This window comes from Diceros bicornis, chromosome 6 (genome assembly GCF_020826845.1).
Source record: "Diceros bicornis minor isolate mBicDic1 chromosome 6, mDicBic1.mat.cur, whole genome shotgun sequence".
NCBI classification, from domain to species: domain Eukaryota; kingdom Metazoa; phylum Chordata; class Mammalia; order Perissodactyla; family Rhinocerotidae; genus Diceros; species Diceros bicornis.
The window spans coordinates 57,217,091-57,236,855 of NC_080745.1; the positions used below are offsets into that span (position 1 = coordinate 57,217,091).

At 42.3% G+C, this 19,765-nt stretch overlaps 1 protein-coding gene across 3 annotated transcripts in view; it reads left to right on the forward strand.

The window, feature by feature from the left end:
- The window catches only part of PCGF5 (polycomb group ring finger 5), a 121,224-nt gene that overhangs the window by 46,064 nt on the left and 55,395 nt on the right, over positions 1–19,765 (forward strand). For 2 of the 3 annotated variants that reach the window (XM_058543520.1, XM_058543523.1), the window contains exons 1-2: positions 12,667–12,765; positions 14,804–15,098. In XM_058543520.1, the coding sequence (XP_058399503.1) occupies positions 14,987–15,098 (112 nt within the window). In that variant the 5' untranslated portion in view covers positions 12,667–12,765; positions 14,804–14,986. Of the gene's footprint in view, positions 1–12,666; positions 12,766–14,803; positions 15,099–19,765 lie in introns of those variants that run through there. The other variant, XM_058543522.1, reaches the window with a different exon arrangement.

Below are 19,765 nucleotides of genomic sequence, written 5' to 3' on the forward strand. Positions count from 1 at the left end.
TGAGTTTCCCTCTCAGGACCGCTTTTGCTGCATCCCATATGAGTTGGTACGGTGTAGTTCCGTCTTCATTTGTTTCCCAATATGATTTAATTCCTCCTTTAATTTCATCAATGATCCATTGGTTGGTTAGTAGCATGTTGTTGACTCTCCATAGCTTTGCCGCTTTCCCAGTTTTTTTCTTGTAGTTGGTTTATAGCTTCATGGTGTTATGGTCAGAGAATATGCTTGTTATGATTTCAATCTTCTTAAATTTATATAAGCATGCCTTGTTTCCCAACATATGGTCTATTCTTGAGAATGTTCCATGTGTGCTTGAGAAGAATGTGTAATCTGCTGTGTTTGGATGGAGTGCTCTATATATATCTGTTAGGTCCATCTCATCAAGTTTTTCATTTAAGTCCATTATTTCCTTATTGATTTTCTGTCTGGATGATCTATCCATTGATGAAAGTGGGGTGTTAATGTCCCCTACTATTATTATGTTGTTATTATATCCTTTTAGGTTTGTTAATAGCTGCTTTATATACCTTGGTACTCCTCTGTTGGGTGCATTTATATTTAAAAGTGATATGTCTTCTTGGTGGAGTGTCCCTTTTATCATTATATATTGCCCCTCTTTGTCTCTCATTACCTGTATTATCTTGAAGTCAACTTTGTCTGATATAAGTATGGCAACACCTGTTTTCTTTTGTTTGCCATTAGCTTGGAGTATTGTCTTTCATCCTTTCACTCGGAGCCTGTGTTTGTCTTTAGAGCTGAGATGTGTTTCCTGGAGGCAGCATACTGTTGGGTCTTGTTTTTTAATCCATCCCACTACTCTGTGTCTTTTGATTGGAGAGTTCAGTCCATTTACGTTTAGAGTAATTATTGATATATGAGGGCTTATTATTGCTATTTTATCACTCTTTTTCCTGTTCTTTTGCATTTCTTTTGCTTCTTATCCCATGTGTTTCGAACTACCAATTCGGTTTGGTAGTTCTCTGTGGGGGTTCTCTTAGTTTTCTCTGTCTTGATCCTGTGTGATTCTGTTCTGGTTATTTGGTTAGTGGTTACCATAACGTTTTTATAAAAAATCTTGTGGATGTGATAGTCCATTTTTTGATGGCCTCTTATTCTCTTAGACTAAGTCAATTCGATCGCTTTCCTCTTCCCTTCTAAGTTGTTGTCACATCTTATTCCTTCTTGTGTTGTGAGTTTGTGTTTAACATGATGAGGTTATATTTATTTTTCATGCTTAGCTCCCCTTGATCTTTGGTTTTATAATTAAGTGTTTGCTAATCTATTGTGATAGAGAGCTGCAATTTTTCTGGTTTTGTCGACCTATTTTCCTCCTTGTTCAAAACTTTGAATCCCCTTTCTCTTTATTTTCTCAGGCATGAGGGCCTTCTTGAGCACTTCTTACAGTGGGGGTCTTGTGGCAATGAACTCCCTTAGCTTTTGTTTATCTGGGATAGTTATTATTTCTCCATCATATCTGAAGGATATTTTTGCGGGATAGAGTATTCTTGGCTGAAAGTTTTTGTCCTTCAGAATTTTGAATATATTGTTCCACTCTCTCCTAGCCCGTAAAGTTTCTGTCGAGATATCAGCTGAGAGCCTGATAGGAAATCCTTTGTATGTTATTTTTTTTTTTTGTCTAGCTGCCCTTAATATTTTTTCTTTGTCGTTGACTTTTGCCAGCTTTACTACTATATGCCTTGGAGAGGGTCTTTTCGTGTTGATAGATTTAGGAGATCTATTTATTTCATTCACTGATATTTCCAGCTCCTTCCCCAGGTTTGGGAATTTCTCAGCTATCATTTATTTGAACAAGTTCTCTGCTCCTTATACCCTCTCGTCTCCCCTCTGGAATACCTATAATCCTTATGTTGTATTTCCTAATTGAATTGGATATTTCTCGGAGAGTTTCTTCATTTCTTTTTAGTCTTAGCTCTTTCCTCCTCCATCTGGAGCATTTCTGCATTGCTGTCCTCAATATTGCTAATTCTTTCCTCCATATTGTCAGCCCTGATGCTTAAGGCTTCCAGATTTGTCTTTATCTCCTCTATTGTGTTTTTCATCTCTAAGATTTCTGATTGGTTTTTCTTTATAGTTTCAATCTCTTTTGTGAAGAAACTCCTGATTTCATTGAATTGGCTATCTGTGTTTTCTTGTATTTCATTAAGCTTTTTTATGATGGCTATTTTGAATTCTCTGTCATTAATGCATTAATACATTTCTGTGCTTTCCGGGTTGACTTCTGGGCACTTGTCATTTTCCTTTTGGTCTGGAGATTTAATATATTTTTGCATAGTGCCTGTTGATGTTGGCTTATTTTTCCTCATACTGAAACTATATGATTTCAGTTTTCTCTTCCTGCTGCTGGGTGGGGGTCAAGGGCTGTGTATTCTGGCCCACCTCAATCCACAGGCCCTCTGGTCAGTCCCTGGCTGAGCTGAGATGTGGCTGAGCTGAAGCACGGTTGATCTGAAGGGTGGCTGAGTGGAGGCTGCTGGAGGCAAAGCATGGGAACAGCTGGAGCTGGAGTGTGGGAACAGCTGGGACTGGAGCACAGCTAGGCTGAAGCAGCTGGGGCTCGTGCAGGTGGGTTGAAGCAGCTGCAGCTGAAGTGTGGCTGTGCTGAAGAAGCAGAAGCTGGAGCGCCACTGGGCCAAAGAAGTTGGAATTGGAGCACCGCTGGGCCAAAGTTGCTGGTGCCAAGTCAGCTGGAGCCTGAGCACGGCCAAGCCAAAGCAGCTGGAGCCAGGGGGCAGTTGAGGTGAAGGAGCTGGAAGCGGGACACAGTCGAGCCAAAGGAGCTGGGGCTGTGTCGCGGTGGAGCCGGGCCATGTCGCGATCCAGCTGGAGCAGCTGGGGCTGTGGCACAGTGGGGCCTGAGCTGCCACTGCCTCTGGTGGGGCCCGGCACCTGGGGGCCGCTGCCTCTGGGGTCGGGGCACGGGCACGCTGCACCACTAGTGGGGCCCAGTCCCCTGGGGGCTGCTGCCTCTGGGGGCGGGGCCAGGTCATGCTGTTGCTGCTAGTGGGGCCAGGTTGCCTGGGGGCCACTGCCTCTTGGAGTGGGGCACCGTCGCCCTACCACTGCTGATGGGCCCCGGGTGCCTAGGGGCCGCTGCCTCTGGGGGCAGGGCCAAGCTGAAGCCTGCTGTGCTGAAGCACTGGGTGGGCGGGCGGGCTGGGTTGGGGGGGCTTAATTTTGCCTCCCCTATCTCAGAACTCTCTTGCCTTGCTGTTGCTCTCTGCTCTCCTGGGGGACTAGCTTGTCAAAAGTATCCTCGCAACAGTTCTACTCCCTCTGTACGGGAATTCCCCACGGGCTGTGAGGGGTCTTGGAGAGCGCTGGTTTTCCCACGGAGAGCCGCCCCTCCCCACCTCTGAGAGCCACATGGTCTCAGTCTCAAGGTCACAGTCCTTGGGGAAGGAAGGGAGCTCCTCTTACCTCCTTCCAGTTACTCTGAGGATTCTAGCACCTCAGTCCTCGGGTGTATGGCTGCCTGGGTGCCTCAGACATCCCCTGTGTTGTGTGAATAGCGTCTGTTGGAATATGAATGTCCTTTTCGTTGTGTCTTAGAGGGGGACAGTTCAATGGGGGAAGCTCAGTCTGCCATGATGCTGATGTCACTCTGTCCCCAGAACTTTTTTTTTTTCACTGAGGAAGATTCGCCCTGAGCTAACATCTGTTGCTAACATGATGCTAACATGCTAACACGATGTTGCTAACATCAGTCTTCCTCTATTTTGTATGGGGGTCACCACCACAGCATGGCCACTGACAGATGAGTGGTATAGGTCTATACCTGGGAACCGAACCCAGGCCACTGAAGCAGAGAGCGCCGAACTTAACCACTAGGCCACTGGGGCCAGCTCCCTCATAATATTTTTTTGTGTGTGATAAAATATACATAACTTAAATTTTACCATTTAACCATTCTTAAGTATACAGTTCAGTGGCATTAAGTACATTCATATTGTTGTATAATCATCACCACCATCCATCTCCAGACTTTTTCATCTTTCCAAACTGAAACTCTGTATCCATTAAACAATGACTCTCCACCCACCCTCTTCTTAACCCCTGGCAACCACCATTCTACTTTTTGTCTTTGTGAATTTGACTACCCTAGGTACCTCATGTAAGTGGAATCATACAATATTTGTCATTTTGTGACTAGCTTATCCATAACCTTCTTAATTGAAGGAAATAGACTTTACAGAAACAGGAAAATTCTAGCCTTGTTCCTGACTGATTCACTACTTGGGTTGGCCCAGGGTAAACTGATCAATTTGTCTTAATTTTCTCAGCTCTAAAATGGCGCGTTTTAGTATCTTTCTCTGAAGAATACAACACAATGTCATGATATTAGTCAATTAAAGTAAAAAAGGAAGATCTTAAAATTTACAGTGGGAATTTGTAGTTGTTAGTGCCATTGAGTCAATTCCGACTCCAGGTGACCCTATGTACAGCAGAGCAGAATCCCGCCTGGTCCTTTTGCACCATCCTCTCATCATCCAGCGCTATACCAGACAATGCTCAGCTGCTATTCATAGGGTTTTCATGGCCAGTTTTTTCGGAAGTGGGTGACCAGGTCCTTCTTTGTAGTCTGTCTTAGTCTGGAAGCTCTGCTGAAACTGTCCACCGTGAATGACTCTACTGGTATTTGAAATACCAGTGGCATAGCTTTCAGCATCACACCAACATGCAGCCGCCACAGTATGACAACCAACAGACAGGTGGTGTGGTTCCCTGACCAGGAAGCAGACACAGGCCTCGGTAGTGAAAGTGCCAGATCTTAACCACTAGACCACTAGGGCTGGCTTTACAGTGGAATAGTCACAAAATATTAATTTTGCAGTTTAGGTATTTGCTTCCAGTATTTCAGTACAAGAGAACACAAATTAATACTCAAAAAGTTACTTTGTGGGCATTGGAATCAGAGCCTAAGACAAAGGATGATAATTCAGGTCTCATTATCACTCCTGGTAGGATCAGAGCACACTTCTCAGGTGACTAGTTCAGATTTGCCCAATTCAGTGTCTCCCTGCCCTAGACAATGTTGTCTACACACTGCCCACATCTTGCCCTTGGCACTTCCCTTTTTTGTGTTCCTTGCTCATTCTTTTCCTCTTTACATAAAGTTATTCCAGACAAGGTAGAATATAATTAATTATGTTTTACTTTACTAAATATGTCACATTTCAGTCCTGCCTCCCTAAGATTATACCCAGGTCACTCAACTGGAGTTTTGAATGTTCATAAAACTCTTTTGACTTCTATGTACATCCTAGTTCATAATTTCATCTTGAGATGAGTAATTTAAGCCATGATTTTCATATTTTACTCATTTACCACTTAGAGAGTAACCTTATTTTAAAATTCTTGTGGGGGGAGGAAGGGCACCTGGTAGAGAAGTTGGGTGACTAACTGCTGCCTCCATGTACATCCTGAAAGCAAATAAATTGTTCTAAGGCATTTGTTCTAAGTATTTGTCATCAGGTTTTAAATTACGTCCTATGTTTCATTGTTGTTTTGTCCATATAACAGGGAAGGGTATAAATATGAAATTCTTAAAATTAATTCAGCAAGCATTTGTTTGCTTACTGGGTACTAAGTGCATTACTCGTATTATCTCATGTAATCCTCTTGACAACTCCTATGAGACGTGTACTTTTATTATATCCATTTAAGTGATGAGAAAACTGAGACACAGAATAGTTCTTTGCCCTAGGACACATAGTGGGTAAGAGATTGTGCCAGAATTTGAATGTGGGCAGTCCCGACAGCAAAGTCAGATTTCATTTATATGTTTGTTCATTCATTCATTCATTCATTCACTCAACAAATACTTAATGGGAGCCTATTATGTTTTAGACTTGATTCAAGGGATACAGCAGTAATGATAAAAGCCATGCCCTCATGGGGCTTATGCTCTGTTAACCACCTTGCTATGCAGCCATCTTGTATTCTCATTAGTCATCTAATCCAAGATGCTTTGATGCTGGTGCTTTTTTCAGCTTCTTATCAAGAAGATATCAAAGGAAGCTTTGATAACTGGCAGGACCTTTTCCAGTCAGCTAGGATAACGCCTTCAACAGACAGTGAAGACAAATACTGTTTCTTTTTTCTTAAACATTAAGGACGTTGTCACAGCTTCTGAGACTGTTGTAGGGTTTATCATGTTGAAGGTCAAGAATTAAGAATGACCATCTTATATTATAGCTAGTGCCCCCCCCCCCACTTTAACGTAGGCCAATTTTCTCTTAGCTTTTCTGCAAACCTAAACAAAAATGAATCAGTATCGGGGCCGGCCCTGTGGCTTAGCGGTTAAGTGCACGCACTCCACTACTGGCGGCCCCGGGATCTCAGGCGTGCACTGACACACCGCTTGTCTGGCCATGCTGAGGCAGCATCCCACATACAGCAACTAGCAGGATGTGCGACTATAACATACAACTATCTACTGGGGCTTTGGGGAGAAAAAGGGGGAAAAAAAAAGGAGGAGGATTGGCAATAGATGTTAGCTCAGGGCTGGTCTTCCGCAGCAAAAAGAGGAGGATTGGCATGGATGTTAGCTCAGGGCTGATCTTCCTCACAAAAAAAAAAAAAAAAAGAATCAGTATCTTAGTCATTAATTCTTTGAAGAGTTGAAGACAATATGAACACACGAATTTTCCTTTTGTTTTCAAGAGTTTTTTTGTTTTTGTTTCTGGTTCAAGATGGAATTGTGAAGTACAAGAGAGAAGGTCATCTCTGGTGGTTTGCCATCTCCTCTTTCAGATATGCTTTGCTTCCTCATGCTGGCTCCCCAGCCTCCCAGCCAGCAAAGTGTTACGGTTAATGCCCTGCTAACGTGTTAACTCATAACTTAAGCCTTGTGCCCTTCCTTGGCCTTTCTCCCTTCCCATGGACTAAGTCTACTAATCCTGGTGAGCTGGGAACCAATAGCTCAAGAGATGGCTCATAAGGGCTTGCTTATGACCCCTCCTGGAGAATTTTCATTTTAATGGAAAACATTTCTGCTACCCGTTCATTCAAGTGGAGTGAATAAAGATATCACACACCACTTCTGCAATGTTGAACTAACCCATATTATTAAACATATTCGGGGAACTAGTTTTCTTTATACGACTTTGAATTACATAGTGAAATATTTAGGTTTCCCCATCTCATTTTTAAAAATTGGATGTGATGGATATTGAATTCAGAGGAAGGAGTGCTTTCTGACCACTGCATGCCTTACTGTATGCTGTGTCCTAGATCCATTGCCCTGCCTGGAGTGTCTCCTTCATCCTACAAACATTTTTTGGATAGATCTTAGTTATCAGGACCTCTGCTGGGTGGTACAAGATTACTAGGTACTATTGAACTCCTGGTGGTCCACAAAACTACTACTTATACTTTATATTTTTACAGTTCTTTACACTTTATAATTTAAAAAACATTTCTCACCTGTTTCATTTAATCTTCTATGTGCTCGTTATAACAACTCACAAGTATATAAGGAAAATCGTCCCTGTAGACCAGTGATTAAGATGATAGTATTAACTTCAATTTTCATAGGAAGAAGAAGGAGCCAAGGGAAGTTGAGAGACTTGCCCTGACTAAAAATCAGGTTCTCTTGATTCTGGGTCCAGTGTCCTTTCTTCTAAACCATAGCTACATGGAAAATCAGGATTTTTTCAATTCATATGCCTAGTCTCCTTTGATATTTGAGTGTTTGTCACTAAATTTCTATATTGCATTTGCTCCAATTGAATTTCATATCTTTTTTTGGTAGGACATTTTTTTCTAACTTTTCTACAATCACTCCTAATTTAGAATCATCTACATTCAGATTTGATAGAATATTCTTAGTTTCTGCATTTAAGTCACTTGTCCATTTATGATCCTCAGGGATTTATTCTGACCTCCCAGAACAACAGTTGTGGTTCTATAATGATGTTTTGAAATACAATAGCCCTGATAATTGTAGTAAATCCAGTTTTTCCTTATAGTCTGTTCCTATTTTAGTTACATTCTCTGTTCTTCCAGTATAACTAGAACTTGTTCCAGCCAACTGTGGACACTACAGTAAAGAACATACAGCTAGATTTTTCTGCCTATCAAAGGAGAAAAAATATTTTGTTGATCTCTCTCTTTAGCATACTGTATTTAAAGCACTTTAAAATATTTATTTAGCTAGTTGCACAGTCTTTCACAGACTAAACTTGTCCCTATACCTAATGCTATTTATCTGTATTCACTTTTAGTGTAATGACTTAATTTCTCTTTTTTTTCTGGCTTTCTCATTTATTTTTCATAGCCATAGCTTTTGGTATTTTGCCTTGCTGTCTTGTAACTGGCAGAGTCTTAAGCATGTGGGACTAATTTCTTGATCACCCATAGCACTCCTTCTTTCAACTGGAGTTTTTGTCATTTGATCATGTTCCATTTAACACTTTATTAATAAATTTGGTGTACTGCTTCATAATTATTTCTTGTGGATAAGTCTCTATTCCCTGGTGTGACTTGAGTTAGTAGTCCTAGAGGGCAGGGTTTATGCCTTAACACATCCTTTGTAAAGACCCCTCCAAGAAGAAACCAAAGAAAGAATACACAGAATATGTCTGAGATTGTGTGCAGATATTCACCTTTTCAGTCAATATTTATTTGAATGCTTACCGTTTGCCATCCACTCTGCTAGGGATGCACAGTCAAGCGATGGATCCACTGGGCTTACACACTAGTAGGAGGTTCAGACAAGTAAACCAGATAATCAAAGACAGTGTGATATGGCATTTGAGAGGATAAGTATGAGTTGTGATGTATGTATGTGGTATATGTATATCCAGGAGGCTCCTCAGCAGCCTTGAGGTGTCTGGGAAGGTGGCCTTTGAGATCATCTGATAACTAAAGGATAAATAAGAGTTGGCCAGATTTAGCAAGGGTGGGGAGGAATAAGGGGATTGGGACAGGGTGCTCACTTGAAAGAAGACCCGTCTCTCTAGCTAGAGGGTAAAAAGGTTCATTATGGCTGCAGCATAGAGTTCAAGGGAGAGGGATCCCAGATGGGCTTATTAAGTGTTTGGGCTTTATCCTAAGAACAAGGGTATTTTAAGCCAGGGAGCAGCATGATCAAATTTGTAGTTAGAAAGTCCTCTGGCTGTGTGGTGGAGAGTGGTGGTTTGGCAGAGAAGAGCTGTAGGGAGACTGCTTAAGAGTTCAATGAAGTAATAGAGGGTAGAGATGCTAGTGATCTGAACTAGGGTAGGTTAAGTGGAAGGATTCAAGAGACATTTAGCAGCCAGAGTCCTTGAGAATTATTGATTGTAGGGGAGGGGTGCATTCTCTTGAGAGACAGAGACATGGTCAAGGGTTATTGGAAGTCCTTCAGTTCTCTGTTCCCCTCCCCCTCCTCCATCATTGATTTTAGGCAACCATAGATTTTGAGCTGCAGTGTCCATGGCCATAAAATAAATACGTTTGGGCCCAGTAGGACACTTTAAATTTTAATGTTTTCTGAAATCTCTGTAGGAAGACTTAGAGTACAGGAGGTAGTTTTATGTTGGAGATAGTCTATGTGAAAGGATTGAAAGGATTAAATAGCATTCTTAGGTATATAAAATAATTTATGATAATGAAAAAGTCATCTTATTTACTATTTCAGGGAAATGGTAAAGATATAACCCTATTTTTAAAATGTTATGCCATTAAACATCAACTCATTGATGATATTATTTAGGCAAGGAAGGAATATGAACTTTTCAGTATGGAATTACCCATCCATTGCCGAGCCTTAACTGAAAGAAAAATCTAGACATAAAATACAAAGTAATGAAAATATTTGTTAGGTATACAGATAGCTCCTGGTAGTTCCAAGGGTTATCAAGAGCCATTAATGGCTCCCTGGAAGAGTCTGGATCAATGATCAAATGAAACAAGTTATCGCTTTGGGCTTATGCTTCTTTGATAGGAAATCACCAGTGGCCAGTTCACTTATAATACCATCTAGGCAGTTCTTTCCCTCCCTCCCTTCACCCATTCTTCTCTCCTTTTGTTCTTTTATTTTCTTTTAAGTTAATTTGTTTCTTACCAGACCTTCCTTAAATTCTTGGCTTGAGAAGTTCTCTGGAGAGGTGTAAAGAATATGGAACTGGCACCTTTGTTTTGGTCTTGGCTCTACCAAAATCAGCTCAGAGATTATGAATTTGCCACTTCTCAGGATCTTGGTTTCTACATCTGTAAAATGAGACTGCTGAAGTAGATTAGTGATAAGGGGACTCCCAGCTGATTCTTCTGTCTACCATTTCTTCTTCCTGGTCCTGTGTATCCAGTTACTTCCAGGCCTTTGTTTACTTGAGGGTCCCACTGGTACTTGAGATTGGTTATCGGAGCCACCCCTCATATTGAGGCTTCTGTGGTTTGTTCCAGCTCCCACTGTCAGAACCAGGGGACTGAGGGGTGAGTTACTGGGAAGCAGTCCCAGGCGAGATGGAGAGGCCATGCAGCAGCTGAAAGTCGTGTGTTTAAATGACCTATACGTAGGTCAGGAAACTTGCCCCTTCGTAACATTCCCGCTTGCCGTTTCTTTTATTATTTTTTAAGCAGACAAATGTTTGAATTTTTTGTTTGTTTTTCTTTTGTGTGTGTGTGCATTTTTTTTCTTGGAATGGGAAAGGTGGCGTGGTTGCTAAAGAGGTAAAAGGAGAAACCACCGAACATTTTGCTATAAACCGTGCTGCCTCCAGGGACACAAAGCACCGATTTCCTTACAAAGGTAGTAATACTCTCCTCCACCCCCAAGTCCACCATTGCAGTTTCAGTTAGGGCAGCCCCACCTCCACATCTCTCTTCAGGTTCTGCTCTCTAGCATATTGTAACCCCTCCTCCATTGCTGATGTAAGTCCTCCAAATATCCAGCCTCGAATTCATTTCCTCAGGGAATGCTGATTAACCCCACTTAATGCTGATCACCAATCACATTTAAGCCCCCTAGGCTTCAAGTGTTATTCTTTAAAAATATATTTAACATAGGTTCGGATGGAAAATAGGAAAATACCAAGTCATATTGCATATGTTTTAGTATATACAGTAATATCTTCCCTTACATATATTTTAAATATATTAGAGATAGGATGACTTTTCCCGTATTGATCTTAAAGTTTAGTCTCCGAGATGAAAGACCTGAAGAGTAATCCTTCAGCTATAAAGACGTTTGACCTGACTTGTTTTCTGTGCTTCTTGTGATTGCTGTGACTTATTGAAGCTGATCGCAGCTTGGAAATTGGCATGTGTACTTTTGCAAAATGGTTCTCATAAGGACTATGAAAATGTGGTCATTGAAAGCCATTTCAGAAAATGTATTGCTCCTGCTACGGTATTAAAAAATGGTAATTTTTTAAATGTTATGTCCACTCTACATAAGTTTAATTATAAATTGGATATTTTTAAAAGCTGGTTTGGTCTACTTCTTGGTGTATTTTAACTTTTAAATGGATCTTTGAACACCTGTACAGTTGCTGGGCCAGTTTGTTGGTTTGCCACGGGAGCTATCACCACATATCATTCTGGTAATAAGGAAGGTGTCTCAGTCAATTGGAGATAAAGAAAATACTTTGCATTAATCACTATCCCCCCTTACTGTCAACTACCTGGCCGTCACTGCTCAGGCCATCACAGAAGCAAAGATGATGCAATTCTAACACCTTTTCTCCTTTCTAATACACAAGATTGAAGCTGCCCTTTGCTAATTCCCTTTGGGATGTCCGTTTTAACTTATGTTTTATCGGTGGAGACCTCACTGATTTGCCTGCTACCCTAGGATTACTAGATTGCAGTCTTCTGAGAAGCAAAGAACCGGGTCTAATTTATGTTTAGCAAAATAGCGGTTGTAGTAGAAATTTGTAAGTTTGTGGAATGCAGTAGAATAGGATTGAATGACTTTGAGGAATCCTTTAATGCATGCTTTTCAACAATCTTTTTTTTTGCAATGAATGGTCTCTTGTAGATCTCAAAGTCCACTAAAAGAGAACTGGGGAGTTTTGTTTGTTTTGTTTTGAACCTTGCAAACAGTAATAACTCTTTACCTTTCCACTAACACCCCCACCCCCACCAAGCTCCCCTTTGCTTACGGTTGTCAAATGTCATGATCTCTAGACCCACCCCACAGTAACAAGTTCGTTAGTGATTTTTAAATACGGTGCAAATCAAGGGATGTCCGCCTCGCCGCGGTCCAGATGGGACTGGCTTGGGGAAGATGCAGCCGAGTAGACAATTTCGCAGGGTGACTCATTCTCAACACTGACCGTTGTTTTTACACCCGCCAGGGAAAGTATACCAGACATTGTTATGATGAAAACAACCGGGAGAGGTTGGTGCTGAGGAGAAGAACCGAGATAGAATTTGGCCAAAGCTACGTGTCGCGCCGGAGCCACGGCGGCAGGGCGGGCGGGGCGTCCGCGGCACCTGTGAGGCGCGCGGGCAGGCGGGCGTGGCCGGGGGCGTGGCGCGGGGGGCGTGTCCAGGGGCGTGGCCGGCCGGCGGCGCCGGCGGTTGGAAGGGGGTGGAGTTGCCCTTGGAGGCGGCACCGGCACTGGGCCCCGAGGCCCGCCGCGCCCTATCGGGCCCGAGCCGAGTGGCCCCGCGGAGCCGGCGCGCTCCCGCCTGCAGGGGGAGGGCGGACGGGGCGCGGGGACCGGCCAGGCCGCGGCGGGCGCTGTTTCTCTTTCACTTTCCTTCCCTCTGAGGCCGGCGCGCTGGCGGGCGAGAAGCGGCGGCGGCGGCCGCGGGGTAGGTACTGGGCGGGCTCGAGAGCGGCCGAGGGGCCGGACCCCGGTCGCCCCCGCGGTCCCCGCCCAAGTTTGCGGCCGGAGCGGGAGCGGCACCTTCTGGCACCTGCCGCGGTCGGCCCCGCCGGGAGCCCGGAGAGCCCCGCGGGGGCGAGGGTGGCCGGGCGGAGTCTGGGGGCTTCGGAGCCGTGCTCTCCCCTCAGGGGCGGAGAGGGCGGCGGGCGGCGGGCGCCCGGCCCCGGGGGAGGCGGCGTGTCCTCCCCGGCGCAGCCCCGGCCCGTCCCGACCGGCGCGTCCGCCGGGCCCGGACACCTGCCGGCGGGCGGGGCGGACTTGTGTTGGACCGCCCAGGGCCTGCCGCCGGGTCCCGCCGGGGGACGCGGAAAAGTTCCCTCCCGCCCCGCCCCGCCCCGCCCCTGCAAGGACTCGCTTCCTTCAACTGTCTTGCTGACAGGGCTCCAGGGCTTACGGTCTGACCACCACCCCTGCTCGGGACCCTGCATTTCCTCTTTCAGAGGACTTTCCCCTACTTCCTGGCAAACCGGTGGGAAAGGCAGGGCCGTTAAACCCAGTGTATAGAGGAGGAAGCCGAGACCCAGGCACCGATGTTCAGTGCCTTGCTGAAGGTCTTACAGGGCTAAGGACCGGAACCCAGACCCCTGTCTGTTGATTATGCTCTCTTTCTCTTACACCCTCGACACGCTTTCCCGAGCGGATAGGATGGTTACACGCAGAACCTATTCTGTGCACGTTCTCAATGGCGATGTGTCGATGGAATGATGCCTTTTACCTTTCTGGTTGCTTTAGGCTTACCTATGAGTTAACAGCTAGGATAGGAGAAAAGTTCCTGTTTCTAGAATTAACTTAGGAAATCAACACCTTCTTTCATGTTGTGTTTTCTAAGAGGACACATTTGTTGTAAGAAACTTTTTAAACTTTTTTTAGTAATCTATGTACAAGCCAACTATGCTGAACGTTTCTGGAAAAAGGTTAATGATATTCACTTTTTACTATGTGTTAGCTTTATGCATATTGTGTCATTTAATCCTTACCACTCTAGGAAGCTGGCACCCTTGTTTTCATTTTACAGTTAAAACAACTGAGACTTAGAGAGCATAAGTAACATTGCCCAGGTTATACATTTACTAAATGTGACTAGTTTCTATCAAAGATTTTGCAGTCTAATGGAGGAGATAATGAATGTAACTATAAATCAAAATAAAAGGAAAATGTAACAACAGAGAAATAAGGGTTAAAAAGGGAGAGATTACATTGAGGATAGTTTTGGAGAAGGGTTTTGAAGGGTAGGTAGGATCTAGACAGAGGAGAGGGAGGACTTATTGGATAGAAGATATAGAGTCTGCAGAATGGACTGTGGGAAAGAATAATCCTCTCAGTTTATCTGAAGAACGGTGTGAAAGGTAATGTTAAGGTCAGCCTGTAGAGGGTCTTATATTACAAGCTAGGAAATATAAACATTTTTCTGTTTGTCAAGAGGAGACACTGACATTCTTTGAAGAGGACTCAAACGTGATAGAATAAAATAAGCCTGGTGGACTGCAGTTGGAGAGGTAATATTCAGGTGGGTGTCTGTGGATGGAATGGAAAAGGACATCAACTTGATTTGACTACTGACTGGATGTGGGGTACAAAATGAAACTAGGGAGCATTTTGATAGGGAGGATAATGACTTCAGTTTTGAATCTTTTAACTTGTATTGGCAGGAATTCCTAATAGAGCAGTCAAGCAGATAGTTAAAATGCATTACTGGAGAGTTGAAGAAATCAAGACTGGGGTTAATAGCCTTGGGTGTCATTTGTACAGAGGTGATAGTTGAGGCCCCAGGATTGGATGACTTTGTCATTATTCTGAATTAAATCATAACAGGTTTACAAGTTAATGTTACAGTGAGGGAAATGTTCTGTTTACCTGTTCACTCAATTTGGAACATGTAACACTTGCTGCTAATATGATAATAATACAATATAAGGAATTTGACACCTTTTTCTCTCATCTTTTTAAAATTATTGTGGAAACAGATATGGGAAAGCAGAACCACCAGAAGGAGTGATGACCAGCGATCTCATGATAAATCTGGATGTTAGTTCTCATGCCTCAGGACATCCAGTTGGGAACTCCACACCAGCTCCTGGGATCAGACTTTCATCCACTTAATACCCCTCTTTGCCTGAACTACTAAAGCCAGTCCTAGCTAACCACGAATGGCTACCCAAAGGAAACACTTGGTGAAAGATTTCAATCCGTACATCACCTGCTATATCTGTAAAGGGTATCTGATCAAGCCAACTACAGTGACAGAATGCCTCCATACCTGTAAGTATCCTTTTATGTCACCTACCCATCAAAAGTTATGGGTTACACTTTCTCTTTTAAAACTACGTATTTTGGGGGCCGGCCTAGTGGCGCAAGCGGTTAAGTGCGCGTGCTCCGCTGCGGCGGCCCCGGGGTTTCGCCAGTTCGGATCCCGGGAGCGCACCGACGCACCGCTTGTCAGGCCACGCTGTGGCAGTGTCCCGTATAAAGTGGAGGAAGATAGGCACGGATGCTAGCCCAGGGCCAGTCTTCCTCAGCAAAAAGAGGAGGATTGGCAGATGTTAGCTCAGGGCTCATCTTCCTCACACACAAAAAGATAAAACTACACATTTTGTTTTTATCTAGATTTTAACTTTAAAAACAATGAGTATTCTAAGAATTATCTTAATTTTAAATTTATTTTCAGGATGGAATTTCTTTGTCATTGGGATACCAGTGGCATGAAATTTTTCTTGTATTCTTTAAATCGTAGTGGTTGAGTTTTATCTGATTTTAAAATGTTCTAAAAATCATAAACATATTATTGGTTATGGTTTTTTGAAAAGTGAACTACTTGGGGTTTTGTGTGTTTTTTTTTGAAGAAGATTGGCCATGTTGCCAACTTTCCTCCTTTTTTCCTTTTTCTCCCCAAAGCCCCAGTAGATAGTTGTGTGTCATAGTTGTACATGCTTCTAGTTGCTCTATGTGGGACGCCACCTCAGCGTGGCTTGATGAGCAGTGCATAGGTCCGGCCCAGGATCCGAACCAGTTAACCCCGGGCCATCGAAGCAGAGTGGACAAATTTAACTGTTACACCACCGGGCCAGCCCCTATTTTGGGTTTTTGATTTTAAAAAATTATAGTGAAGGAATTAATCTTCTCAGAGGTTTTGTTAGAATATGCATACTTTAATTCTTTGGTATTTTTTTAAAACCACTTTATTAAGATATGGTTGACATACAAAAAGCTGTACATATTTAAGGATACAACTTGAGTTTCACGATAAATATATGACTGTGAAACCATTACTGCATCTATGCCATAAATCTGTCCAGCACCTCCAAAAGTTTCCTCCCACCCTCTTATTATTATTTTTGTGATAAAAACACTTAACGTAAAATCTACTCTCTCAGCAAATTTTAAGTTTACAACATAGCATTGTTAACTATAGGTACTATGCTGTACAATAGATCTCTAGAACTTATTCCTCTGGTATAACCGAAACTTCATACCCTTTGACTAGTAACCAACAGCCTCAGCATCACCTGGGAACTTGTTAGAAATGCAAATTATCAGGCCCCACCCCAGAATTACTGAATCAGAAACTCTGGGAGTAGGCCCACCAATCTGTATTTAACAAGCTCTCTAGGTGACTCTGAAGCACACTCAAGTTTGAGAATCACTGTTCTAATATGATCATATCTGTGGAACTCCTAACAACTTTCTTTCTCACCTGTCCCATCAGTAGAGGAAGAAACATTTTGATAGCCACTTATGCCAGGATTTCACATACCTTTTGTGTTTCTGCCAATATGAATTTATATTCTTATTTCAGTGAAAGTAATTCCAGTGAGTTCTACTTTAATGCCTATTTTGTGCACCAAAGTAGATAATATACTTGATTTCTTTTTAGCTTTATAGTAACTTTGAAGCAGTTTGGAGTGGATGTGGGGAGAGAGAGAGGGTATAGAGATTATCTTCATTTTGTGGGTGTGGAAACTGAGAGTTAAGTAATTTTGTCAGTCTTACAGTTAATGAGTGGTAGACATGTATTCAACTCCAAGACCCATGCTCTTTCTAAGATAACATAGTGCCTTTTTTTTTTAATCTTCTCTTTCAGCTATTCTCTCTCTGTTGAACTGACATAATGTTATACCAGTAGTTTTAAACAGGGGTACAAAGTAGAATGACCTGGAAATGGTTAAAATGGCAAACTTTATGTTATGTATATTTTACCATAATAAAGAAGAATAGAATCACCTAGGAAGCTGTTTAAACATACACATGCTCAGAAACTCCACCTGGAGAGATTTGGTGCATGTTGTGGTAAGGTCTGGGCATATGTTTTTTGGAAAACCTCTCCAAATGATGCTGATACATAGTCCTTTTGGGTATTACTGGCCAATGCAATTGAACTAGCAATTAACTATGAATTTCAATTAACTTGAAATATTAATTTACTGTTTCCCTGTATCATTATTTAACTCAAACAATTTTCAGTTAAATATCATCGAACAGATATTTATTGAATACCCACTGTGTGCCAGGCACTATTCTAGAAACAGAGGATGTTAACAAGATTGTCAAAAATCTCTACTCTCAAGAAGTTTACATTCCAGTACGGGAAGCTAATAGTAAATATGTGCCATGTTAGATAGTGTTAAATGCTATGAAGAGGAACAAGGAAGGATTGTAGATAGGAGAGATGGGGTTATTGTATAGCTTATCAGGGTCTCCTTCTTTGATATGATGACATTTGAACAGAAACCTGAAGGGATTGAGCTCTGGGGATATATGGGAAGAACATTCTAGACAGAGGGAAAAACAAGTACAAGGCTTGAGGTGGGAACGTCCTTGGCAGGTTCAAGCAACAGCAAATCAGTTAGAAGGCTATAGCTGAAGGTCAGCTGAAAGATTATGGGACCTTCTGCTAGGGTAATGAGGTGTGAGATGGAGGCGGGGAGGAGTGTTTGGACTGTAGATGTATTTTGGAGGAAGAGCCAATAGGATATGGCTACTCTAGAGTGGGGACTTTATCTTATACTTCCATGTTTCCCACTACACCAAGCATGGTACCTGGACATGGTCCACTGTGTGTTTTGTTTTGTTTCTTCTAACATTTGTGCATTGTTTTTATATTTGGATTTCTCCAGCCAAAACTGCCAACTCTATTTTGCAACATGAGAAGAAAGCACAAATTCTCCAATTTCTGCCTATATAATATAGATTTTATATCTGTTCTTCTGTAAGAAAATTTTCTTTGGGACATAATGAAATCCCAATTTAAATGTCACTGTTTCAGAGGAAAAACAAAAGATTCTAGAAGTATGAACAATCCGTTTATAAGCAAGGGTTATGTTTATGTTTGCAACAGCAGTTTAAGGTCGAAAGGGGTAAAGTGACAGTTTAACTGCACAAGTCATTCTGTCCTGAAAAGTCCCTTGGCAGTCATCAAGCCCCATTACTGAGAGAGAATGAGCATGGCAGAAGTGTGATTAAAAGAGAGTGGTAAATTGCAAATGTGGCCTTTATCATCAACAGAGAACACAGAACAGTAGAGTAAATGATGGAGGAGTCGGATACACAATCCTGTGTCTGAGGAGACCTGAGGACTCTGTATGCTAATCTTTATGTACTTTCCCATCCTTGAATTTCTGTGCATTTTTTTTTGGTTGTATTTATATTGGGGCTTATAGGCAAAAACCATCCCATTTGCAAAGTATCCTCTTATTTGTATTGATCAGATAAATAGAACCGCAAAGCAGTGTTCTTGAATTGTTGTTGGGTGTTTGATGTTACCTGGTTTTCTTATGTATAATGTGGGACAGATACAGTGGTACTGTGATTTGGGATCAGTATAGAAAATAGAAAAGTAAGATGGCTAAATGGAACAGGAGGAAAGTGGGAAGTGTTAAGTGACATTGTGGTACCCCCTAATTTTTATCTTTACTTAAGCATATAAAAAGACTTATTAAAATAACTATATGCAAAGACTACAATTTTATGATACCATAAGTAAAGAATGGGTAAACCATAGTTCTTATCATGAAAACTCATAATAAGATACAGAGATTTTGGTTGAAGTTCAAGTGTTCAAGTTCAAATATGTTATATGAAATACATAAATGGAGCTTTATTACTGGTGAGCAAAACGAGACTTGGAATTTGCCCTTCTGAACTTTCTGGTTAAGGGAAGAAAGATTAATCAAGAAATGTACAAAATAAATTTGGATGCTGATAGGTCCGATGAAAATAATGAAACAGAATGATATAACAGCACATATATGTCAGGATATTGCAGCAGAATGGAATGCAAGAGAGGGAACTAGAGTGTTTTCTGAAATTTCTAAAGCCGTAAGCCCTAGTCCTTCTCAGGCGAGACATTAGCACTTGGGCCTGGCTGCAGTAGAAGTGCGTTGGGGTGGGAGGTAGGGAACATGAGTGGCTCTTCCCACTTTGATATAGATGAATGAGGTTACTTTACTCTTCTTTCAAAATACTCTGCAAACACATTTCAGCTCTTTCTCTCTCCTCCTCAAATCAGATAGGTTGTTGCTCTTCCATTCTCCCATTGAGAAATTCTGGAGCTAACGCTTGGTGGCTTCCCTATGAGTGTAGAAAGAAGGGCGAAAAGGACCAGTAGGATGGCTGACTGCAGCAGCACTTACTGTTCTTAGTGCTCCAGCTGTGTGGAAGAAAGAGCAAGAGGCAAGCCGATCAGAAGGAAGGGAGAGGCGGAGATGGCCGGGCAGACTGTGTCTCAGGCTCCTGGCAAGGAGTTGCAAAAAAAAGACTTATAGAAGCCCCATCTTTAAGTAGGCCTATATCTTACCTACTAACACCACTTCCCTTCAGCAGGCCAAGGACGTTCCATAAAAGGATAAAATTTTAAAATGAAGTAAAAGTTTAAAACCACAAATGGGTTTTAGCTTTAAATGGTCACTTAATGCTAAATGAACCAAATCTAC